Source organism: Cynoglossus semilaevis, chromosome 19, assembly GCF_000523025.1.
Source record: "Cynoglossus semilaevis isolate Cse_v1.0 chromosome 19, Cse_v1.0, whole genome shotgun sequence".
Taxonomy (NCBI): domain Eukaryota; kingdom Metazoa; phylum Chordata; class Actinopteri; order Pleuronectiformes; family Cynoglossidae; genus Cynoglossus; species Cynoglossus semilaevis.
In genome coordinates, this window is record NC_024325.1 from 12,019,942 (window position 1) to 12,047,172 (window position 27,231).

At 42.8% G+C, this 27,231-nt stretch overlaps 1 protein-coding gene across 1 annotated transcript; it reads left to right on the top strand.

Moving 5' to 3' along the window:
- The first annotated feature begins 356 nt into the window (after positions 1 to 356).
- vps37d (VPS37D subunit of ESCRT-I) lies at positions 357 to 26,864 on the top strand. The gene is made up of 4 exons (XM_008333021.3): positions 357 to 793; positions 7,211 to 7,382; positions 19,886 to 19,968; positions 25,420 to 26,864. The coding sequence occupies exons 1-4, from the start codon at positions 671 to 673 to the stop codon at positions 25,963 to 25,965; spliced, it is 924 nt and encodes a 307-aa protein (XP_008331243.1). The 5' UTR covers positions 357 to 670; the 3' UTR covers positions 25,966 to 26,864.
- Positions 26,865 to 27,231: the final 367 nt, after the last annotated feature.

Consider the following 27,231-nt stretch of genomic DNA (forward strand, 5'->3'; position numbering starts at 1 on the left):
CCTCTGGCGGTTACATGGTCAATAAAACCTTTTCTTAAACTATTTTATTATTATACTTTTGCGGAAGTCACTAATGGATTTGATTGTTTTAGTCATTTTTTGTTAATTTACTCTAAATACAATATGCATTTAATAGCATTTAGAATCAACTTTGAAAGGTTTAGACCGGATGTTCGGTTTATCTTTAACCAGTAGTAATATTATTTTACATCATAAGATGTATTAAATTGGCAGATGTATTATTAGTAAAAAGTGTAGAATTGTAACAGGAGATGATAGTAATATTGGTTGCAATAAACTAAAGTAGAATTCAAGTAAAGCAGCCCAGGAAGTAACAGTCGAAGAATGAAAGTAAGACATAGGGACACTTTTATCGGTTGCGGTATTGAGAATATGAAAGTAGTAATGTGTGGTGTACCAGTATAGTTGAGTAAATGGCACCAATAATAGTGGTCTAATATGCATCAGTAGTTAGAATGCCGTAGGTGTCGCACGTTGGCGACACGCTTTATTTTGAAGTATTTTGCCGGAAGTTAAATATTTTTGTTCATCCTCTGGCTTCACTCGTGCATGCGGAGAGATCGCGGCGCATTCCGACGTGAGCGAGATGTAAGCACTGTTCGGACTTTATGTCTCCAAACCGTCTCCACGCGCAATTTCAAGGAATAAAATGTCCAGGTTGAAGGAGTCCAGTACTTGTCCCGACGGATACCGAGCTCTGAGCACCAGTGAGCTGCGGGAGCTTCTACAGAACGACGAAAAAATGGACCAGATTATTCGGCTGAATGAAACGGTGGGTTCTCCTGCTCAGTCCCCCCAAAGTGCCCAAAGGAATCTGTGCCTTATTAACGCTCTGTTACGCCTTTTAAAGCAGTTTCGGTGAAGCAGTTTTGTTTCGGCATTGTTTGCCTTTTATTGGAAATATTTGTTTTGTTTTTATTTTACAAACTAAAAAAACAATACATGTGTTGTGGGTGTAACGCAAATCCGCTTTACATGGCTCATCGATCGTCTGCGTGGCGAGTGGTCGCATTTTTAATTGTTGTCATTCGACTTTAAATATTTGTGGTAACTTAAGAGTAGAAATGTGAGGTAAAATGAAAACTTAGAGTAACGTCTGTACTCGTGATTTATTTTCTCTACAAGTGCTGCCTTTGTAAAGGAAGCACTGCGTCGTGATGGCGAAGCCCCCCAATACGCGCCGTTATGTGGTCGTAGTCCACGCACCAAACTTCCATTAAATAACTGGCAAACTAGCACATTTCCCTCTCCGTCGTTCTTAGAATTCACAACAAGGCTGACTCCTCCAAGTATTTTGCATTTTTGTGATACGGTATTGATTTCGGCTTTGATTGAATGTAAACAACACAATCAGTTAGTATGAAATTAAACTTTTACAACAGATTTTAACGTCTTACCTTCCGATGAAACTGTCGTAAAATGGAGCAGAAGACAAGTTGAAAGAAAATCGTATTTTCTGAGCGTCGAGCGATGTTCATTACGTGTTCACTAATGTTCATGTACGTTAGTGCCGATTTAAGGAGTTATATCTGGTCTTCAGAAAGACTCAGATGAATGAATGAATGTATGAATTTCTATGCAAAATCACAGTAATAAAAATATACATATGTATGCGGTTCCCTATGCACCACACTGAGAATGCATGTCTCAGGGCAACATTGTTTCCTTTGTGGTGTCAGACAATTCATGACTGATTGACTGACTTCACAGACTGAGTGACACACACACACACACACACACTGTTCCCAAACGTATGTATGCATGGGGCCCATTTTCATTAGGTGTGCCTTGGTGGAGGGGGTGGGGGGGGGTCAAATATTACAGACTCCCAGCATCAGGATTCAGGAGGCTATCCAGTTCCATTCATTTCTCATGGTTGTGGGTGGGGGTGACAACACCAGTGTGTGCAGTGAAACATAACCGGTGTGTGTGTGTGTTAATCACCATCTTTCACACATGTCCTTACTGTGCTGACATTTAGCCAGGTAAACGATGACTTCTGGGAATAATTTGAGAGCAGATGAACTTGAACTTTGAGCTGACATCACTTCAACTTTATGGATTTCATAGGAAAGTTACAGCTGTCAGAAAGTCACGTGATATCGCTGAAAAACAAGAGAAAGGCATGAGGTTTCTTTTTTTTTTCTTTCTTTCATGATGAAGTATGTGACATGTGAAACCAGGTTCAGTGAATAGATTTGTACGATGGAGCCAAAGCAGTGGGATCTCACTAAGAGGTCACACAATTCTCCCCTGGGAACTGAGCACAAAGACATTCCAGTCGGGAGTGTTTGGTCAGAAGTCATCGGCTTTTAATAGAATTTTTGGGCTTTTGCCACCAATTATTTTTATTTCATTATTATCGTGAATCATGCTTTTGTAAAAAAAAAACAATGGTTTCCCAACATGTACTGCATCTCTGATGAGACTCTGGGAACAACATGCATCGTAAATCTCATGTACGTACTGGATGTTTTGTAATCCATCATTATCACTCTGGTTGTATATGATCCCGTCTTTCTTGCCAGTGTGCCTTTCATTCTTATTTCTACTGGTCCAAACAAGAAGTGGCACGTCCTCAGAGTACGATGATCTGAAAGATCAGGTTTTTGTTGTCAGCAGCTCGCCCCACAGGTTTGTTGTGACACCAAAGAAACAGGCAGAGTGGAAGATTAATCCTGGTCCAGATCAGTTTATTTACTCAAAAACTAGTCTGTAGCTCTGGTTTGAGGCGGCGTCGCAAACAAATAAGTGCGTAATTCATGTTTGTTCGTGCAACACTTGTGTGGATTTTTCCTTTTCTAATCTGTCCTGGGGTTGAAATAAGCCACAGCAGTTTTCGTTCTACCATACTAATGGTTGATGCTGTTAATAGCTGCCTGTGTTCCCAGCATCATGAAAGTCCCCTTGGATACACCGATGTACTGAGACTAACTTGCAGGATTAGCCTTATTGTTTACGCTATGTAAATTGACCATAGTTGTGAATGTGAGTGTGAGTGAAGGTCGGCCATCAGCAGCACCACCACAGCTGTAAAATCACAGTGAGCTACATGAGCGAACAAAAGCAGGGGCTGAAACGCTGTGGCTAATTACTTGCTATTGTGAGCCTTCTGCTGGTAGAAGTTGTTACTACACTTTGTTTGCATCAGTCATCGAGATACACATAATCATGTGGATCTTTGTACGTTTGGATTTGTAACTTTATTAACGAGGACAGCAGATAAATATATAAATGGACAGCCATGTGAAACTTCTGTTTGTCTCTCAGTGACATTCCCAAACACGGCAACAGCAGGACCATCTGTACAGACAGATGTGAACATCGTTTGGTCTTTTTAGTGGTCACAGGAGATACAACCAGGATGTACTGTGCAATAATGCTTGTGATCATATCGTTCACCGTGATGTTAAAAGCAGGTCTAAACTGCTCCTGATTCTGTGCCTCTCTTCTCTTTCTGTTTTCTTTAGGAGTCTGATTCCATTTTCATTCCTTCTATTCTCGTCCTTCTCGTGTAAATGCTCATTAATGTCTCCTTCCTGCTCTGGTCCAATTATTTTCCTGTTTTTCCTTTGGTCCAGTTTACTCCCGGGCTGTGGAGTAGAAGTAAACACGGAGGTATTTGCAGGTAGAAAGAACAGAGACAGTAAAAGTGTCAGTCACTGCGACCTCAGATGCTCTGCAGCAGCTGCTGCAGTTTGTCACAGTGGAGTCTGAGGCGGCGTGTCATTTTCAAACATGACCATGAAACGCTTCCTGAGTGGAGCTCACTATCAGACGTCAGCACATTGTTGTCGCTGTATTCTAAATGTCTGACAGGCTCTGAGAAACGGCTGTGCACCAAAAGCTGACATTGAGTTCCTCTGTCAGACATACTAAATTAAAAAGTTCTGTTTGGAAACAAGATCTCCCTCTGCTAGGCTCAATTCCACCTAGTGACCACTAGGTGGAATTGAGTTATGTGATGGTCCGCTTAAAAATGAGGCATTTTTATGTTTGACATATGAGTTTTCTACATGTATTTATCTATCCATCCTGACAGCAGTTGGTTTCCAGAGGTTTGAAATTGGAAAGTGAAACAATTTTTTCAAATAGTTACAGTCAAAATCAGCAGCCCAGGGGTTATTTATGTTTTATTAAAAAGCATATGAGTGAATACCACTCATAGCTGGACTGTTCTACAGAAGCCTGGTGGAATTAAAGCGCTGGTCTCCAAATATTTATGACTCTTTTTGCTGTTGAATCTCATGGCATCAAAAGGCTGATTTACCGTCTGGAGGAGTCGAAGGTTAATTGACAAACTGACATATCTATCATATCAGCATCAAACCGGTCTCACATGGAACGGGGAGGCTGGTATTAGACCATCTTTCCACTAGACTTCATATTACTTCTACTTCAAGGGCTGAAGTATTAGACCATCTTTCCACTAGACATATTCATATTACTTCTACTTCAAGGGCTGATGTGATGTGCGTGGGGGATTTCCTTCTATGGAAAACACTTTTCTCCTCTCAATTTCATCCAAGGCCGACTGCAGGATTAATGCCTTCTCTCTGCAGCCGTCTCATTAGGTTTGAATCTCATTAAATGTAACAGAAAAAAAATCACAATTTGCCGATGGACACGTCCAACCACAGGGAACAACATCAGTGCTGCTGCTTTCATCTTCTCCGGCTCAAAACTAGATTCTCCTGCTTGCCGAGTGTCATTTGTCAGGAACAGTAAACATTATCAGGGTTGTTTTCCCTTCCAAACAGAGAGCAGTCTCTCTCCTCAGACTGTGGAGGTTGTTGTCTGAGGAGCAGACTAACCAAAGCAGGACGTGTTCCTGTTTAAGGAAACTTGACGGACGTCTGGATCGAAACACGCTCTGGTATTTTTACTTGTTTTCTATAAGATGGGCATAGATCTTTTTCTGCACGCACGGCCCATCATTTGACCACAGGGAACGTTCTGGAAATTCCTCCAGACTACAGACTTGTGTGTCCTTTTTGACGACCCGTAAAATATGAGACAGATGCAGCGCACAGAGCTGGACCAAATGAAACGGCCTCCAGGCCCAGAGTGACTGACTGTTGAAAAGGCAAAAAAAAAAAGTATCCGGCTGGGCCGGACTGCAGGGAATCTGTGACTGATGCAGGGTTTAAAGGTGATTTGGGTCAGTTTTTGTACAGCAAGAAACACGGTGTGGCTTTGTTTAAGACGTTGGACTGTTTTTACAGTCATTACCACTGACTGTTTGCCTTGGAAAAACGGAAAGTGTTACCAGGGAGTGGCAGGTACTTTAATAATTCAAAGTTTTTTTTACCCTAGTGACAGTGGAACATTAACCAACCTTCACCCTTAACAAACACACCTTCTCTGTCAAGATACCTCCGTCCATCTATTATTTACCACTTATCCCTCGCAGCCTTCACAGCTGTCTGGGTACACCTGGGACATTTATCCATCCGCATATACAGACAAACAACCGTTTACGCTCATCATTGTATAATTTCTGACCTTTGAACTGTTTTGACTAAGGCCTTGTTTTTAGTGGTGAAGTTGCCATTCAAAGTATGCACCCATTGCACAGGCACAGATGAATTAAAACTCAAAGGAACAGATTTTGTTCTTGAGGCTTCCAGAACCACTAAAGTTTTTTTTTGGTTCTTTTCCTTGTATTTCTTGTGTTTTTTTGTGATCTCAGCCTCAGTCAGAGATCTTCCTTTAACAATCTGAACATCGCGGCGATCAAAAACATCCTGAGCAGCGGCCACTACCAGTCTGATTTGACAGACATTAAACTCAGCTGTGCTAACGAACGAGCGATGGACCTTCATTTTTAACAGCATAACCTACTGCGTAACCTACTAGCGGCTTTGCTGACTATGTTTGGTTCTGTTTTGATTGCCCCACTAACACACACGTCAATACCTCACCCAGTGCCAGAGGCATTTATCTTTCAGTGAATTGACAGAATAAGTAATCAGAGAATGAGCTTTTAGACTAATTGAAAAGGATTTATGTCCTGTTTCCTGACAGTTTTCTTTGTTACTCGGCCGAGTCTCATCGGGATTAAAAATGTAAAGGAAACAACATAGATCTGCCTTCAAAAGCCTTGTGATGGCGTGTGGAACATGAAAACACAGGTGGCAGATTCCCACCACCTCCACCTCCTGCCCCTCACCTACCACCCTGCAAATATTTGCAGTTGCGTCACCTTTTTTTTTATCTGGTCGACTGCGTAACAACAGCCAACTGTGTCTTCACACGTTTGAATTTGACGCATCTGTCATGTCACCGTACGGAGCGTCGATGATAAGACTGTATGCAGGTGTTTAGGAAATAACACCACCCTCCTCTTCCTTCATCAGGTGCTGTTTGCTTGCAGCAGAGCATAAAGGGAGTCCGCCTGAGGGGGGGGTGACGGGGGGTTATGAACACACACAGACACGCAGACATTCTGTGAGTCTCTGTGAGGTTGTATGAAGTCCTGCAGCTGTAGTGGGTGTAATTCTGTTATGACTATTAAGCACCGTCTTTGAACCATGCTCTGCGTATGATTTACTGCCCAGAGCAGAGCGGTTGAATCCTCGGTGATAACAGACGCTGTGTGAACTCTACGGTTAAAGCTCTGGAAACCTAGTCTGCTGCAAACATGAAAAAAATGTTTTTATTGTTTTGTTTTTTTTCAAAAAGAAGTTTCTAACAAATTGCATAACATTATTGTAAGTGGATTTAGAGCACATTTCAGTGCAGCGACACATTATTCTACAAAATGAGGCCTTCCAGCTAATCCCTTACCATTGCTGTAGAATTATTAACAAAATATTCTAATCCAGTTCCATTAGCACCACCTACAGTTAGTGAAGCAGGTCGTGTTCCATACGTAACCCGTTGCCTTTTCTACATTTCATGCCATAATAATTAGCCATTTGGTTTGGTGAGCAGGCACAGAGGCATTACTTCTCTACAGCTTTGTTTCAAGTTTATTTAATTAAATCATTGTGACCTGCTGAGAAAGAAAAACTCAAAGTAAAGTGTTAGACCGAAGTGATTATTTAATCTAATTAATGTAATAATGCAGAAGACGGTTGGGTTTGTGGTACTGTGTTGTTTTTACTTACAGGGCCATGAAAAGGTTCAGCTGTGTGAGAACACTACCAGGTCTTTTAAGTCATTTTTGCTTTGGTTTTCTGTTCAGTTCCAGGAGCTTCAGGTGGAGAGGGAGACGCTGTTGACCTCCAATCGAGGTCTGGCTGAGGAAAGTCTGGCCCGCCGACCCCGACTCAACAACGGCAAACTCCAGCTGGCGGAGAAATACAGCGAACTGTCCAACCTGGCAACGTCATGCTGGGAAAAACGAAGTCAGATCGGTGAGTGGACGAGAGTGAGAGCGAAGGGGTTCATGTTCTGGTTTCATGTATGTAAAATATGACCATGAATTATCACTGTGGAGACACAACGAGTGTGTGTTGGTGGTGGAGCTGATGACAAGGTCACTTGTTCACATTCCAGGAGTGGATGAGTTAACATGTCCCTGTGCAGGGAGAGCAGGAGTATTTTCCTTTTTTTAATCTCCTGACAGCAGTGCTCTCTGTCTGACCTGAAACAGCTGACTGGCCATGTTTTCTTTTCTTTCCTTTTTTTTTTTTACACGCGTGGCCAGGAGAACCTTCACTGTATACCCTGAAAACAAAGCAGATGGAAGAAAATCACAGAAAATGTTGAAACCACTTAAGGCTAGGACTAATTATATACGATATTCTCCAGTGGCTCCACATTGTCTTCCCTTGTAATTGCAGGAAATCGAGCAGAGTCTTCTCTGCTGCAGCATCCGAGGCGTAGAGAGCTACAACATTTTTTTTAACTTAAATCTCTTCTGACTGGCTGTTACACTCCCTGTACCTCTCAGAGTGAGAAAGCGCTTCAGACTGTCAGCAGGACGTGCCTTCAGCGGCACAGCGAAACCTCAGCGTGACTGCAGTTTGGTCATGGGAACGAAATGGAGCATATCAAATGCCAGCAGGAAGCTGGCAGCGCTGGTCAAGGAATTTGCAGGGTGAAAAGGGCCTTGTCTTTGTTGAGGCAAGTCAAGTTTCCGACCGTGCAGCAGCCAGAGGACGTCTCCTCGGACCTCCATCCTAAATATTTAATTCTATTGACGCAAAGACTATAGAAATTCCTCACACTGCTACAGTAAAAGCCCAAGCCAAGAGAAGGCGATAGAACAAATCTCTCTGCCTTTAATTTTAGAGTCAGTGTGAGCTTCAGATCGCCGTCTCAGTGCAGGGTCACCCCAACTCCAAAAGGCATTTCCCAAATTTCTTCGTCAGCTGCAGGCTTATGATGGAAGCTGGGAGGAATGCTAAACTTCCTGTCAAAGCATGTGTATGTGTGTGTGTGTTCATGTTACACAGATGCCGCCCCACCTCCCCAGCGAAGCAGGATGGGTGGGGGACCGTCCTTCCTCTCCAAAACATCTGATTCTCATTTGGTGCGTCAAGAAAAAGAAGTGTTAAAAAAAGCGGGGTGAAGGAGGAGGGTTTCCTGAGAGTAGTGACCTGGTCAGAGAGGAGCTGTGGAGGAGACGCAGTTGGACAGCTGTATTGTTTGATACATCCTTCTGTTTGGTAGAGACATCTGTGACCAGTGAAAGCTGGCACTGGGTGGTGGTTCTCAGTTGACCTTGAGTGTTTTTTTAAGCGTCCACTTCAGGCGTATTTCACACTTTTTTTTTCTCTTAGCCCTCATCCACTGTTAAGCCGTAGTTATGAACTGCACATAAAAAAGGGAAGTAGCTAGCCATCGATATGTGATGTGATATCGATGGAGTCGATGGAAGAATTTTCTTTTCAATTTCAAGTCCTGTCCTTATGTGCTACGACATTACGACTAACTGGTCCCTAAACTGATTAAAGAACTCGTCAACAACCTCTATGTTGGTTTCTAGTGTTAACCAATGAAATTCTCCGGTTTACCCTGCAAAGTAATGTGTTTTCTTAAAAAACAAATCTTAAACGTCAGAATGAACAGAAGAAGAGTTTGTTTGCTTGTTCCTTGTTGCCGTCGTGGGCTGGTGAAACTGTAATTCTGTTAACTTGGTGCCAACACGGCCTGGTTCAATGGGTGCACCAATGACTCCAGTGGAACTTGAGCCTGAATAGGACCCATGCTGGTACTTGCCTAAGCGACAAAAGCTCCGGTTCATCCTTCCGCGGCTAGACTTCCTGTTAATGAATGAGTCAGAATTTGACAATTTTGAATAGCAGCTCACTGAGGCTTTTTACCCCATACTTTACAGAGTCTGAAACCTCTTTATGTGCAGCTATTGGGGCAAAACCCACTGTGTTTTATGCCTCAAAAACCGTTTCTTCAAGTGTGTGGCAGTCAAACGGCGATGATAAAGAAGAAAAAGCATTTAAAGAATTTTCCATGAATACAGTTAAAGCACTGCGTGGACCGTGACTGGCTGGAGATGAAGTACAGACTCACACAGAAACACAACAGACCAGCAGATTAACTCCAGACTTCTCAGAAGAATAATCTTTTTTTAAACCTGTATTCGATGATGACAAAGGTCTGCTCACCGTTTTTATCTGTGTTGTGTGCTGTGACAACACGTCAGTCCACGGTCTGCAGACTAAATAAAGCAGAATTTAGATTCTGAGTAGTCCACTTCTTCACGTCGTAGATAAAATCTGTCTGCTCTGCAGACATAAACAGACCTCAGATCAGTTCCTTGGCTTGGTTTTCACTCCTTTCTTTAGGTGCAGACACAAACACAACTTCTAGGGTGAGTTAAGTAGTCGTGGGAGTCGGGTGACTGACCCCCGGTCTCCACACAGATGTAAACTGATAACAGTCCACGTTGCCACCTGTTATATATAAGTCAACCTTAAGCTGAAATAACCATTTAATTTAATCTAATAACGTTCCACGGGGCAGTCATTTACAGATCGTGGTCTCGGAGGTCAATCATTTCAGTGTCTGTTTGAAGTTCACAGTAATGGATCCTAATCACAGCTAATGAGCTGGAGCCAATCAGAGCTAGGATGATCAACCACACTAGCTGTTGTGTTAAAGCAGGAAGTGAAAGTAACTCTAAGCTCAGTAATCACTTTATGTGTCACCGCATATTTGAGGATGTGGTTAACAGGAAGACAGGAGGCCTGACTGCAAGAAGGTTCTGCACGGCAACCAATTTACAAAGTTGTATTACCTGTCATTTCATAAATCATCATAAAAATTACCATGTTGCAGGATACACTGAGGTAGAGGTTCCCAAAGTGGGCTGCAGGCCCCCTATGGGGCGCACACTTATTGCAGGCAGGTGTAGTAAGACAAAGAAATTAAAATTTTAATATTTACTTTATTCATTTCTATTTGAGGAATGGAACAATTTTATTTATAAATTTCAAGTTTACGCTTTTCTACTGGAAATTTAGACCTACATAACTTCTTGTTCAGTCTTTTCTACAGTCATTTAGACCTACATAACTTCTTGTTCAGTTTTCATCTTTGAAAAGATGTTGTTGTTGACTTTCTTTTTGTCAGTTACAACTGCTGAAAAAATAGCTGAACAACCCAAGTGTTGGAGTGAACAAGTGTTCAAAGACTATAAATGCCTCCAAGTATATGCCTTTTTTGTGGCTGAAGTTTAAATTTCTCAAAGACTATAAATACCTCCAAGTATATGTCTTTTTTGTGGCTGAAGTTTAAATTTCTCACTTATATTAGAGAAACTCCAGACGAACCTGAAACAAAAAAAAAAAACAACTCACCACTTCTGTCTCTTTAATCTCAGAGATTAAAAAAAGGCGTACAATGACTTCTTATGCAGTCATCAAACTGACAGCTACACTTTTTTCACACTTCAGTGCCTAAAGACATCAGATGACTTCAGCTCAGCTACTGTGCTATTTAAAAGTACGCAGTGTCAAATGGAGTGTCGCTGATAAGAAATCAAAGACGCAGAAGTGCTTTTATGAATGTGCTTTTAATAAATTCCACTAAAAAGGTAGAAACTTATGCAGAAACCAGACTTCAGCTGCAGCCACAGAAACTGGAAGCCGTGGAGAATCATGTCCAAACACCAGTTCACGGAATAAGTGGCAAGTTAACTGCCTCCATATTCCCACAAGGCTCCTTCAGGTTCCTCCGACGGTGTGTTGAAAAGCAGTGACTCCAGTTACTCCCGCCCGGTGATGGGCGAGCTACTGTAAACGAAGCAGCAGTCAGTAGACACAGTGTCAAACGGAGGATTTAGCAGCAGATACACATGGGGCTGCAGTAATGAATACACATGATGAAATAATAATACACCAGGCAGTTTCACATTACAGTCTCAACATTTCAGAGAGGCTGCAGAGAAAGCAGTGGGCTTTAGAGAAAAACACACTGCCTGGTGTTTAAGACACATTGTTGGAGAAAGTCTTATGGAGAAATACATTGTTGTTGCCTAATGTCTGTGACTTCACTGTGATTAATCCACTGTTATAATTACATAACCTAATTGTAATCAGGCCGTCAGAGCTGCTTTTGTTTACGATGTGCTAAAGCAGGGATGCGCTGATGCCATTATTGGACTGACAGAGCGTGTCTCTGTTCAAAGAGTGGATAAATGAGGCGTTTACACCCCACCAAGTCACATTTGTTACGATTTAGTAAAGCAACGTTTTGTGCGTTCATTTGTTTATTGAAACAAAAATAGTTTCACACAGTGTAAATATGTACTGGGCATCAGTGAGCTTTTAGGATTTTAAATACTACTGTAAAAGTGTTTTTTCAATTTTAAAAATTTCTCATTTAAGCGTCTTCCACATGACCTGATCCAAACCACTATATAAAAAATGGACTAACCCTGTCTATTGCAGGCTGTGGTTGCAGGTTAAAGCCCCAGGGGAGAAAACAGTGACAGTGGTGTGTTGGTTATGACAGTGTACAAGTCTGTGGAGAACACAGTCACTTGATGAATATCTCAGAGTTTTTTTCCCCATGAAATATGACGTCTCCTGAACCGTTGATCCTCAGAGTTTTTTCCCCCATGAAATATGACGTCTCCTGAACCTTGATTTCATTGACAGAAAAAAGTGAAATATGGTGATACGATTGACCAATAAGAGCCTGGTCCAATGGATGTGTTGCTGACGTTGCCTGATGTCACAGCAATGTGGACATTTTGGAGTGAATTTTTTTCTTTTTAAATCTCCGTTTGAAGTGTATTTCAAACAAAACCTGCTCATTGTTAAGACTGTCTTCTGATTCACTTTGATGGCTCTGCTCTGGCCTTGATGGTGTGAAACAGCTGTCCAGATGTGTGACCAGATGCAGCAGGATGGCCAGACATATCTCTTTATTGATATGTTACTGCAGCATGTGTGGCTCCTGGTCGTGTCTCGGACCAGTAACTGATGCTAGGAGTCCGTATCGAATCAAAGTTTTAAAAAGGATAACCAGATTTCACCACCATGGGAAACGGGGAAATGAGCCATGACTTTGGCATTTCTGCAACAACTTTAACACCATGTGACATCTCTTTGAGGAGAACAAACCTCATGTTTGGCTGCTGGCGTCACTTAAGTCAAACCATTGTCTGTGGCGCATTGTTTGATGTTGTTGTTTTCAGCTGCAGTCTGTTGACAACAGCCTGACTGCACCTTTTGTGCGTTACTGCTCTTCTTTAATCTCCCATAATCCACACGCCACTCTATGGTTCCAATGAAGGTAGCATGGAGAACAGTAACGTGCGGTCTTTACACCCACCAGTTCAGCACTGAGAATTCATCATCAGAGTATCCTGTTCAGCCGAGTGTGTGTTTGCTTTGTCTCATGTTCACATTTATTTCCAATGGGTGTGGTCATCAATTTGGGATTATGGGTTTGTTTGTCATCACCACAACAAAGAGGAGGCTCGCATGTTCACTTCCTGTGGGGCTGTTTCTGTTCGGCCAGAGAACAAAGTGCACATGGTGTGTCTGACGAAGCTTTCTTGTCTGGGACTTTCCATTTTCTGCCTATGAATAAAAGGGGTTTGTCTCAGACCGTCACTGGTGGGTAATGAGACTGTAAAGCATCTGATTCCTCCTGGTTCTGCCTCAGTAGCGGTGTGTGATAGGAATAATGTGGCTCACATTTAGGCGTTTATGAGGCGTTTGGATTTCAGCGCAGGTTCACAGCATTAGTCCGTGGTCTGGTACATTTTTATCGGATTCAGAGAGTTGGGCGAGGTTTCAGAGGAGAGGGCAGAGTCGGTTGGGCCAAGCTGTCAGACGAAAACACAGGCTGGGATTTTTTTTTTTTCTTCCTCTGCAGCTGAGGTGAAGAGTTCGCTCCGAACACTTTGGACTTCATTGTTCAGCATCTTAGTGAACACCAGTGACCTCCTGACATCAGATCGATGTCAGTTGGTTTGGCTGTGCTGTTGTCCAAGACCACATAAAGTAAATATAATCAAGCTCAAGTGAAACTCCTACTGAATAAACATTTAGAGCCTGGTTAAGTAGCTGCTGAGTAAAATACTTCAGACAGAAGAGAAGTACTACAGTGTAGCTGTGGACTACTTTCAACTGAACAGTCAGCAGAACTGCGAGGGGTAATCGTGTTAATTAATTTGTGAAATTAAATCAGATACAAATGTGTTAACGTACAGTATATTAACGCATACACGCGACGGCGCACACTGTATCACTGTATCTTTAATATTTCCATGGACTTAGCGTCGCTATAACACGCTTTATATTAGGAATGTAACAGTACACGCAACTCACAAGACAATTTTTTTTAACAATATGAGCCGCAGACAAATACGACCAAATACAGTGTTAACTATTTATCTGTTATTGGTTTATTTGTACCAACTGTGTAAAATCCCATGACCAACTGAAATGGTCTTGTTTACCTCATAAACTCCGATTTAAAACACACTCAGGAATGTTGCTGTATCTCAGTTAATCCTGATTCATTCGCAGCCACTCTGTGATTAATCTGATTAAAAACTTTTATTATAAAACAGCCGTGGTAATTATTAAGTGTTGAACAAATCAAGGCAGCAGATTTTACAACTAATCTCACAGTTGGCTGCCCACTCCTGGGCTCTTGTAGTTCAGTTGTTTTTTGAATCCCTCATTTACCCTCTGCCTTTGTTCCATCTTTGTTTGAACAACACAACAGTGTTGACATTGTCCAATTTCTTGAAAAAACCCCCCCACAACTACAAATGCCAATAATTACACCGGAAAAAAAAAACACACAACTACAAATGCCAATAATTACACCGCTATCCTATTCGCTGCTAATTACCAAATGTGCTCACTCTGAAATGAGCTTACATTCTGAGCAGGACCAGGCGGCATTGTTTACTGCCTGCTCGACAACAGCTGGTTAGCGATGGCCAAAATAAAAGAGAGACTGAAATTGAATGGATTATAAGCTCACAGTGTGCAGCGCTGTGTTCCAAGCCGTGGATCATGGCCTGGTGTGACAGATGTTGTGCAGTAATAGAATTTCTATTAAAGTGGAGGGAAATAAAGTTTATGCTCCAGTGTGAATTATGACAGAAAATATATTCTAATAACATGTCATCTCTCTGCCCTGAAGGCAGACGTTCAGCTAGATTCAAAATTGTGTTAGAGTTTGGAAAATCCTGCAAAATTCAACCATACAGAGTGTAATGTCATTCGCAGATTGTCACTCATTTCCAGGGGTAAAGTCTGCGTTTCTGGTCAGTTGTCTCATCACCCGCCAGCGCTAAGATTTACTAGTCATTGTGGCCTGAACACAACCTTTTCCTGACATGCTGTGGAGTTCAGAGTGACACAAACCAAGGCACGTGGGGGGGTTTGTTCCTTCCAAATAGGAAGAAAACAGGAAAATGTCCTCGAAATAGACTGAATATAAAACTGTCAGTGCAGGTCGTCCTCATGTTTAAATGTGGTTTCTGGCATTAGACAGCTGCCTTAACGCCAGACCTAATCCCACGAGCAGCACTGACCATGACTGACCAGGCACAGGAAAGCTCATCAAGGCTCCAAAGAACAGAACGTTAAAGGAAATAAGACGTCATGCTGGAGATCACACCGTTTGATCTCAGCAGTGAGTGTAGAAACAGACAGAAAGGCTTCTGGTAGGGTTGATGTTTTGTAGAATTAAATGCAGTCAAGACCACAGTAGCGTGACAAAGAGCAGAAAAGGGCTGTTGCAGATGAGATTGTCTGAAGTTGATGTTTTTTATTAACCTGATCAACTACAGCCTAGAGGAGCCTCAGATTTAACGAAATGCTTGTTAAATAAATCTGTTGAAATCAGTGGCCGAAAACAAAAATGTTATGTTGTTTTTCAGTCAACAATAAACTGTATAATGAGTGTGTAATTCACCAACCTTAAAATTCAACAGTCAGAAGACCTGATCATTGAGGAAAATGATCACTGATGTTGCCTCATTTTTCTATTGTTTATCAATTATTTACAGTTTAAAAAGAACCCGTTGAATAGAGGATGTTCACTTTGCAACTGCAACAGCAGAGTGAGGATCGTGTTTAACCTTGATGATACAAATCAAAAACAGCGGAGTGTTAATCTCTGTTAGCAGTACTTCACACAAACCCGTGACGCAGTTTTCACACATGTTGTGGATACAACACAAATGCGCTCACATTTTCCCGCGGTGAGGCAGCGACAGAAATGACAAAACAAGTCCTGCAGGGTCGTAATTCACCGCTGACTCGCTGGCTAATTTTCAAGCCCAGGATTGGTCCATGCCCTGTAAGACCCCATCTGTAGTACAGTGACCTAATTGTGTAAACTCAGCAGCAGATTGCTTGCCCAGCATGTTAAAGTACTTTTGTTCACTCCAGTTCTCACAAATACGCTGACAGAAGAGTAGGCAGCTTTTAAGGCCGCACAGATCACTATCCAGGGTCTGGACTGAGGACATCTCTACGTTTGTCTCGTTTCCAGATGGCCCTCGTCGGTCTGTCTCATCCATGTCCGGCAGCCTATGAACGACTAGCACACTATTAGCTGCAGGTTAGCTTGATGTGTACTTATCCTTATCCAGACGCAGTATTAAATGTTTCACTTGCCTCTTGGTGCTAAACATTCTTTCTTTTCTGCTGCTTTTTTTGGGCTGTACACAAACAGCAGTGGATACTGAGAGGAGGTTGGAGGGAGAACAGCAGCTGAAGGAGAGCAGAAATTTCCCTCAGGTGTTTGTAGAGATCAAAAACAGAAGCAATGTCAGATTGAAGGATGATAATTCCTTGGCTTTTTTTCCATGGCCCCTCAGGCAGATTCACTAGATAAACAGTTGATTGCAGTTTCTCATTCACGGGTTGTTAAATAGTAACATTTTGGAAAGAACAGAACAGAAAGCTCTTTGGACGGATGGACTATTTGTCTGTCTTGATTTACAGCACATATGTCAGGATCGAGGCTCGTGGTCTTATCATTTTGTGTAGTTTGATGTTATTATTTTGATAGAATTACATTTTCTATTTATTTTAATGAGGTGAAAATGTCATTGCAGTCTGTACAAATTCAATTTATCTGGTTGTCAGCACTAAGACTGTCCAGCCTGTACCTTACAATGTGTTTTCAATTTCAGCCTCTTGAGTGATGGAGTTTGACACCGCAGACTCGATAACCTGTAATTTCAATCTAAATTTTGGATTACAATGACAGGTTATTGAGTGTGTTAGGTCTGGCAAACGTAATCCCCAAACCAGAGGAGGCTGGATTTAACAATCCAACTGGGTTATAAATGGAATTAAAGAGTCATTAAAAAGAGGTGTTGAAAACTTGAAAAAAGTGCTTTTGCAAAGTACTCACGTATTGATGTGGGAAGAAATAATAGACAATGGGATCAGACAGAAGCAATGGATTGAAGAAAACGATGCCTCTCTGGCACCAAACAGATAACCAAGGCTGATCATTGTCAGACCCCAACCCTTATCCTTCTGTACAGTTATGTTCAAAAAATATATGCACTGTAAGAATTGATATTCAGAACATGTAGTGTATTTCTCACAGGCAGCGCTTTGAGGGTGTTTTTTATATGATATTTTTAGATTCACGCATCCGGTAAAGATTAATGTAAATACCTGACCTTTAGTGAGTAAGAAAAAAACCAACGACGTATCATGAATGTGTAATGAGTTTTAAATACAGTTGTAGCTGCATGTATGTGACATTTGCGTGTATTACACAAAGGAAATCCTAATTAAAATACACAATGACTGGAAACTTAGTTTATACCTGCTTGTACAATACGTGGAAACTCTTAAATCTGTGGTTGTACAGTTTATTTATGGTATAGTTTTTTTAATTTATTAGCTTTTTTTTTAACCTTCACCCTCCACTTAGAGGTGAGTCTCTCTGGTTTTGTATCTCAGGAGTTGACTGGAAAACTGTGGACTGGGTCCAGCGCCATGTTGCCATCAGCTGCTCGCCCGTAGGTGGCCTCTCAGCCCCGCTGCGTGCTCACAGAGACTGTCACATCGATCAGTGTCCCAGAGCGTGAGTCCTCCAACAGGATGTAGGTTTTGACTTCACATTAACTCAGGTCACACAGTGAAGGCTTCTATTTCTGACCGGACGCCTTGAAAGTCCGAGGCTGGAGGGTCAGTGGAGATAACAGTGGACTTTTTTTTTTATTTTGTCACATTTACATTTATGCATTTAGCAGATGTTTTTATCCAGAGACTTACAGAGGAGGATTGACATTATTAAGCATCCTCTGGGAATCGAACCCAGGACTCTCTACTCTTGTCTTGTCATACGGTGGTAGTGTGACTGCCTTTGTCTTCTCATCATCTCATATCTGCTCCCAGACCAAACGTCCAACACCATCAGGCATCATTCCCTCATTAGAGCTAAGCCAGGCAGCACTGGCCCGAGGTTGTCTGCTCCACGTCGCTCTCCAACCTCCACAAATGTAGGGCACATGCAGCACGGCTGGGCGTGTGTGTTTGCCTGGCTGTCACCTCACATTACTCCCTCATCCCCCGACAGCTGCAGTGCAGGGGTCAAGAAGAGGACCACTCCTTAATGCACGCATGATTTTTTTTTTTGTGGTTTACTACGACACAGTCCACGTTTCACACAGCGAGGACCAGAGTCCGATGTTCATGGATTATTGATGTGAGTCGACGCTTCAGGACACCACGAAGATGTTTGCTGCTGTAGGGATTTGTTTTTGTTTTTATTGTTTGTCTCTTTCATCGCCAACAAAAGTCTACTTGAATTATTCGACTGCTGAACTTCATTATCCTGCATCGAAGGGAAACATTTTAAGCTGTACGCCTCGTCCATTTTTCCTCTGGATCTGTCCAGATTCAGGGCCTGGAGATTTCCCCAGAGGGCTTGACATTATTACAGTCATTGCAGTGACCTTTATTTGCCCCTCGGTTGTCACCACCCCAGCTCGACTTGTCTACTAGTGTGTGTGTGTGTGTGGGGGGGGTTCAGGGGGTAGTCTAGCTGTCACGGCGTCTATCGCAGAGACAAGACACACATTCCAGTCAGCTGGGTCGGCCGTGTTCGTAATAATGACCGACCGCCTTCCCCCCAGAAGGCGAACGCATGCTGTGCTCTGTGCGCAATGCATAATAATCAGACGGCCGCGCTTATGTTGGCCTGTATGCATTATTAGTGCGTTCTGTTTGAAAAGCTGTTGATTTATTGTTTGTTTTCACATTGATGTTGGTAAAAATAAACCCCAAACTTCTTCTCACAAACTGCTGAATTCACATATCAGGTTAACAGAGGAGTGCTTCTCTGTTGATCTCATTTATGGAAGTGTGTGATCATCACTTCACAGATTCAATTTATTTCTACGATGCACCCGAATGCATCACGACACATTTACATTTTTCTTTATTCAAACAGACAAACCTAAAGGCAGTAAATCCACAGCCACATCACTTCTCTAGTATCTGCTTACACACATGCCTTACATGCAAAAAGTCCCGGGTTCGAGCCCCAGAGAAACCACATACTTAATGGCGCCTCCTGTGACAGGCTGTGCAAACACATGCTCTAAAGTTCCCCATTGAGTAAGTCATCGGAATGACCTTTTGATTATTAACATCAAGTCGTCATTTGATTTAATAATAAAACACTCACTGATTCATGTGCCACAGTTATATGGCAAATTTCCAGTCTTAAAATACGGAATAAAAGACAATATGTTGAAATAATCTGGATAAAACAATAACACCTTTAAGAGACACCCGAGTCGTCTGTGTCGTCTGTGTCTGTGTCTGTTGACTGGATGTGTCACCATGACAAAGTTGTTTTTCTGTCTGTCACATCAGAGCTTCATTGTCCCTGATGTTGATATGAGCTGCTTCAAATGTCACTGACAGTTTCCATTGGTCACAGTCTGTCGTGGGTGTTTGATGCTGCATGATTATTTATTTTTAAAGACCCTGACATTTGTGCGAGCGTCCACATTAATCTTTACTCTGCGGGAGTTTCAGGGAGCTTTATTGTCAATGAAGAAAAATAATCTTTTTACTTATTCTATGTGGTATTTATTGCCAGTAGAGATAAATCTAAGCGAAATAAGGGAGAAAAGGGATGATAAAAAGTGGATATTAAGTCTTGTGGTTAAACTAAACCTAGACTAGTTTCCCAAAATAGCTCAAAGTCCGGCGTTTACAGCTCCTGTTTTCCAGAAACTGTCCAGCCCGTGACCACCATCTCCTCGTCAGCACATAATTTTAAAGGAGGTTCTTTGTGATTTGGAAAATAATTTGCCCTTGCTGTGGTTTACTGGTTTCTCTAGACGTTCTTTCTTCTTTTTTTCTGATGCATTGAATTTAAACCTCATCATCCGTCCACGTGCACATGCATCAGTGACGTTTCCTTCTTGTTGCAGAGGACCGCGTCCAGAAGCAGAGCCTGCAGACGGCCCAGAACCTCCTGCAGGAAGAGGTGGCACGTGCTGAGGAGCAATCAGAGGTAACAACCAGACAAAAGATAAAAAAAAGACTGCAGCTCTTTCTCTGCTGCTGCTGCCGTCGATTCCTGAAAATCCCACAGCCTCGCTGGCAGCCCACCCACCACTATGGCCTCTGGTCCCTGCAAAAGCCTGAGAAATACACATACAGGAGGCAACATCTGAGGCAAACACGCGGCGTATCAGCCTCTCTTACATACAGGATGTTGAACATGTGGTCCAACAATCAGACGTCAGATGTTTCATGCATTTAGGGAACTAAAAAAAAGCCCAGGTACTTCCTGCTGCTTTGTTCTGCATGTGTCCACATCCCACACGGTGAAGGCACATCATAAAGACGTGGGTCCTTTGATTGAGTCTTCAAATTGACTGATTCAAGAAACCATAGAGAAGAAAGAAGCCAAGAAACCTGGCTTTCTTGTGCTGTAAATCGTAAAGGCCACGGGGGGCCTGGCACTGGAAAGTTCCTAGAACTTCTTCCCCTGAAAAGGAAAAATGTAGTGTTTGTTCAGCGGGTCTTTGAGAGAACTGTGAAGAAAGAAGCCCTCGGTCATAATAATATGATTCTTCTTCTCTTTATGGTCAGACTTTTGTATCCAGAGTGTTGTTAAAGGAGACATTTGGCATTTTTCAACAAAACAAATTCCATTGTTCCAGTTCAACGAGTTCTCAGTAGAAAAAAAATTAAATATTTTGAGTCAAAAGTACCTGAATAAGTATTAGTCGGGCAACTGTTTGTCAGGTCGTTATAAATCTAATCTTACACTGTGCCTTTGCCTACATGCTCAAAATGTCATTACAAGTGAAGTGTAACATGATACATTTTCTTATGAAATGCTAATTACATTCACAATTAAATATTATATACATATTTATTTATTCCCTCTCGTGGAACTCCACGAGAGGGAATAAACTCCTCCCTGTTGTCACAGGGAGGAGTTGCAGTGTAGTTTGATATCAAGGTGCTGCCTCGGTGTGAAATTTATTGTGCGTGAGCCGCCCGTAGCCCCGACCCTCAGATTAGAGACCGCTCAAGGTTCAACACTCAACATAAAAGTCAAGCGCTGAAAGAGAAATGACGTTGCAGCATGAATAATCTCCTTGTTGTGAGCAGAATACACAGATCCACTTCAAATCCTACATGTTCCTTTGGCCTTGATCAGAGCAGAGCAGGAGTTTGTTCTACAGATGAAATCCACTCTGCTGCTGCTGCTGCTGCTGCTGCTGCTGCTGCTGCTGCTCCTGACTCACATTGATTTTCTCTACCTCCCCTCCCCCCCTTCCTCCCTCCCCCACATCTCATGGCGTCAATCAATAACCTCCTCCCAGTGTCTTTACAGCATCTGTGCTCTGATTGATTAGGGAACACCCAGCACACACTCAACACAGCAGCTGAACAAATGCAAAGAAAACACCCCGACACACACTTGTCAGTAAATACATCAGAGTTTACTTGAAGGCCTGTAGCTGACATCTGTGGTGAAGCATCTCCAGGTCCTTGACGTCTGTCCCTCCTGTGGAGAGCACAGACGCAGGTGCTTTGAACGCAACAGACAGTGTGATGCGAGCCTCTCGTCTCTCCAGGGCGTTAACCTTATTGGCTCGCTCACGTAATCGTGTCTCGTTGTGCGACCGTGTTTTAGCATGAATCTCATTTCACCCGTTGCCTCTTTTACATGGTTCTATCCCCACTTTGCATGTTCTGTCAAACATACAGCCCGCGGGCCAAAACCGGCCCGCTAGAGGGTTCAATCCGGCCCACTTTATGAATTTTGAAAGTGAAAAAAATCCACATACACTTCATGGTCTTGGTGTTTTGTCAAATTATATTTCATTAAATACAAATATTTTCTATTATACTTATACTTTTTGCAAGAAAACAAAGGGAGAAAACATGAAGTTATTGGTACATATAGGTCATTATGCTGTCATTGTGCTGGTCCAGTCCACTTCACATCTAATCAGACTGTATGAGGCCCCTGAACCAAAATGAGTCTGACACCCTGGTCTAGATTTTCTGCTATTGGCGTCCCCGTTATCTTGTCACATATCTGACATATATTTTACGTCAAAAACAAACTAAAAATAAGTGCTGACTCCACACAAGGACAGACTTCAGACTTTCTGCGTTCTCAACTGATCTCATTTCAGATTAAACCCTCAGAGAATCTATATCACCACAGCAGAAAGAAAATGCTCCATTTTAAGTCTTGTTTTTTTTCCCAGCAGCCGTAAAGACAAGAGAGATCACACACTGTTGTTTTCAAAACAGCTTTTTTATGATTGCGATTTTTTTTTTTTTTTTTTTTTTTTGATGCAGGTTTTTTAAATCCACAGTTGTGCTTTGTTTCTCAGGGTTTTTTTGGAATGGCTGCAAATTTGTTTTTGGAGTTTTTAGATTAAATTGTCAAGCTAGTTTATGCCCAATTTATATTTTGGCCAGACGTAGATAAAACTGAGCTAAATGTTGTAGATAACAGTAACCGAATAAACAGCATTAACAACTAAAGGTATTTCAAAGTATAGAAAAGTAAAAAAAAAACAACAAAAAGAATTCAATTACAAATGGACCAAAAAGATGGATAGATAGCTAAACGGTTAGCCTAAAAGTTAAAATTGCCATAATGGAATGTAATAATAATTTAGCCAAAGTTTTACTAAATGATGATAAAACTACAAAATGCTGGAAAAGTGTGAAATCTGAATCTGAGAAGTTATTGAAAGTGTGAGTATGGGAAAATGTGTGAGAGCATGTCCTCGGAGTCAGGAGGTAATTATTCAGTCCTCCAGCATTTTCACCTGTTGCCTTAAGCCAAACAGCTCCCAGTTTGGGAGGATTCCTCATCAGGTACAGACACGATCAGCGATATCCGATTAGGAAAAACAAATTTCTAACTTGTTAATGTCATCTTTGCTCCTACAAATTACACACAGCTGAGTTCCTATGGCTTCAGAACCCCACCTCCCCCCCCGCCCCCAGAGTCAGGTCGGAAAATATGTGCAGCTATCACCTCACACTCACAGTCTTAGGTTCACCTCAAGTTAACGTCATCTTTCTCACTGGAATTTTCTCATTTTACGGAGTCAGAACGAGAAAGTTTGAGGCGATGATTGGACTGACAGCCTGACAGCCAATGGCATCGCATGGCGCCTGTTAGTGACTGAAGTACCTACGAGTGGCTGGTTGGAGTGGAAAATTAAAAAGAGATTTTAATCAGGTAACTTTTCATTTGGATAAGAAAGTGTAATTCAAATTAATGAAACCCTGGGGCCGACGCTCCTTTGTGTTTAATTGCCTTTTAATCAGTGAATCAAAAATAGAACATGCACCCATAGATTTTCAGTAAAAGAACCAAACAGTTCAGTCACAGACCGGAAATGAGATCACAAGTCGATGGAGCACCAATATGTTTCCTCTGCAGCTCAGCTGGGTGAAGTACAGTCATTGCAGTGGAACATACGTCTGGTCAGGATCCCTGCTGGACGTCTCCCTGGTAACTGTTCAGGAAACACTCGTCCAGGAGGAGATCCTGAGGCACTCCCAGAACACGCTGCACAGATCACATCTCTCAGCTGGCCGAGGAGAACCTAGACATCCTCCCAGAGCTGTTGATGGAAGGGTTTGGAAAGAGTAGTGTTTGTTTTCTTCAAGCTACAAGGAGAAGAGATTGGAAAGTGAGTGAGTTCAAGTACCTCGGGCCGAACATTAGGAGGAGAGAAAAGGGTGCAGACAGGAGGGGATGGATGGACTTGAGTGTCAGCAGTGATTTGTGACGGTGGAGTAGCAGCAAACCTTAAAGCCAAGGTTTATAAAGACCTGCTGTGACGTACGGTTCAGAGACAGTGGCTGTGTCTAAGAGACAAAAGACTGAGCTGGAGGTGGAGGAGAAGAAGATGCTGAGATTTGTTAGAGATGGAGTCACCTAGATTTGCAGATGCCCATAGAGGTGGGTGTGGCAAAGCAGCGGAAGGAAGGAAGTCTTGTAGAGACTGCCTTTGCCAACAGGAAACAGATTAGCAAGCGAGCGAAGACACAATAAGATAGTCTAAATGTAGAGTACTAAACACTGTTCATTTGGACTGTTCCTGTGGAGGGTGGAGCTCGACGTACAAGGGATCAGATTCATGTCCTAACACTGAGGGGAGTAAGAGGAGGTCCCGTGTTAAATCTCCTGCCGTGGTTTATTGTATAATAAAGCCAAGAGCTGCAGCATCAGCACAGAGATCCATCTGTGGAGTCAGAACACGGCCGGCCGCGGCAGAAACACTGTCGCTGCCCTGAAATTTAACAAGCTCTGGCGGGAACTGCTGCTCTGTACGGACCAGAAAGGCCAATAAATTCACTCCGACCTAAAGGTGGCTTTAATGGCAACCTCACACCAGATGGAGAAGCACCAGCCGCACAGTGGGCCGGTCCACGGCAGAGAGTGGGGAGGCAATAAACCAGAAACTTCACGCATCATATGGTGCTGTTGACCCGGGGGCGAGTGACAATTAATGAAGGGGCAGTGAACGAGTCGACGTGTGTGGATTTATGTGGCAGCAAAGTCGTGGGGAAGATTGAATGGTGTTTCCTGTTAGAGATAATTCTGGTGTTTATTTTACTGTCAGTGAAGATTCTCTGATCAACCAGGACTGTGACCCAACACCAGAACCAGAACCAGGACCCTGACCACCGCTCTCACCGACAACATCAATATTTAAATTTAAATTTGAAATGTAAAGCCTGACTCCAACATATGAACTGATCTACTGTGATCACAAATCCAAGGCTGTGAGGAGAGAAAACGTCAGGTCTGAAATACACTCATAATTCTATGAAGCTGAATTTTGAGTTGTACTTTGAAATATCAGTCACAAATAAAAACACCAACAGAGCTCAAAATGAGGTCGTATTTACCTGAATTGTTAGTTCATAAAATAATCGTTTGACAAGCTTAAAAATAACATTAACAACTTTCTACATAGTAGAATCTGATATACAAAGCCAGCTGAACAGAAAGTGAGCAGAGCTTTAACACCGTGTCCTGCTCTGAAACCACACCGTGGCCCTGTTCCCTTCAGCTCTGTGTGAAAATGACTTAGTTTTAAAGCAGTTACTGTGACTTATGACAGTTTTTCAACACAAATAACACGTCTGCTCTCAAACTTCAGAGTCTGCAATGTTGACTCCTCACACGCTGAGAACACAGAGAGGGAAATATCACACGGCTTTCAACCGGGGCCAAACCAAACACTCCCTGCTCCATTGTGAGACGTGTAAAGCGTTGTTACAGTAAAATATTGCCGTCCGGACAAACCGTGCCAAGGTTCGTGGGTAAACATCCCACAGATGATTAAATCCTCTTTATACTTGGAGGAGTTTGTTTGAACGACTCCTCCGCGGTCGGACCTCCCTTTGTGTGTTGTCCTTGTCTGCTGACACGGCTTTCTTTGTCTCCGCTGCTTCACAGGAGCTGCTGGAGAAGTTCATGGAGAGGAACGTGAGCCTGGACGAGTTCTTGGACTCCTTCCAGAGCTCCAGGAAGACGTACCACGTCCGTCGGGCGCAAGCGGAGAAGATGCAGGAGCTGGTTCGGGCCAAGCAGCAGCAGCAGCAGAGCAAGACCAAGACGGAGGAAGGAAGCAAAGTCCCCGAGGTGAGGAGAGACTCGGAGCAGCCCAAGGAGCCTCAGCGGCCCAACGGCTTCGTCGCACAAGGACCTTTGAGGGTGTTTCAGGTACGCTACGGTCTCACGCCTGCCATCCTCCTCCCCCATTACCCCGTTTCTCCCCCGGCTTCTGCGCCAAACCATCAGAGTAGTGCCCCAACAGCAGAACCCCACCTAGGACAGACCCACATCCTCAGCCCCAGCGCCCCTCTACCGGGACATGGGCAACCTGTGGGCCTTAGAGTCATCGGACAGCTATCAGGTGGTTGGCCACCTAGTGGACGGCCGGTGAGACTGCAGCAGCTTTACAGGCCCAACCCACAGCAGCCAGAGCCGCCGTTCCGATAAACTCCCAGTAGGCGGAGCCGGGAAGAGGAAGTGGAGACGGAGGAGGATGAAAAGCCAGATTGAAAGGTCTTCTACCGTGAGGGACCAAACTGAGTCTGTCACACTCATGTAGACTGGCCCAGAGGTGGACAGCACCGCTGACCTTTGTCTCTGTTCTCCACCCACGACACACGGTCTGAACCATCAGAGGAAAGTGTGGACGGACAGAGAGGTGGCCGAGGGCGGGGGCGGCTAAAATCTTGGGGGAGGGGCTCGGAGGCTTAGACCTTTTTGAAAACATCCGATTTTTGAAGCACATAAAACTCAACCCATCGCACACAAAAGAAAACAGTGAAATAAAGAGAAGTGGATCAAGGACACATATCTGGAGTTCAAACGTTTTGAAAAGCTGCTGGATTTTTACAAAACATTTCCAACTCTCTTCAAGAGTTCAATGGTAGAAAAAAGGATGTGAACACCTTTAAGCTTTATCTTGAAGAAAATATTTTTTTTCTTTTTACATATGAATTCCATATTCCACGTTATTATGCAATCTGCCTCAGCAGAAAAGAACGGAATGTGGTTTTATGATCCAGGTGATGAGAAAATACGAATCGTGAAAAATGTGTCCTTTAACGTAAGACAACTTTAGTAAGGATGTCCAGGGATATCAGTTAGCCCAGGCATAGGCAAACTAAGGCCTGGGGGCCGGATGAGGCCTGTTCTTTTTTAATCCGGTCCGCCAAACTTTTCCAAATCATATAATTTATTTATATTATCATTACACCTCTACCTTTCCCCTGCAATACCCACGTTTCCCAATAGATGGCAAAGAAGAAGGCATTTTAGCATTTTAGCCTTTATGCATGACTTGTTATTTATCTGAGTTCACATGAGGGCTCCATCTATCTGCTCCTACCCCCCCCCCCCCCCCCACTATTTTAGCCCTGTTCAGTTGCGGTTAACCGATATTATTGGACATCCTTAAATTTCAGTTAATTCCAACAATAGGCACGATAGCGCCACCTGTTTAAAATATACAGGAAGTGGTTTTTTTTAATTGTAAATTTAGATTTTAAGAATTTTACAGCTAAAAAGGCTAAATCATCGATTCAGAAAGTAAATTTACCCGAAATGCGTTCGAGCCTCGTCCCGATGGTTATTTTCTACTTGTTATCATATTGTTACAGTTACGGTGTGAAGCACAAGAACATGAAGCTCGTCAACAGACAATAATCAGCTGTAAAGTCTTTACTGTTTGTCCACAGTGAAGAGGAGAGTCAGAGG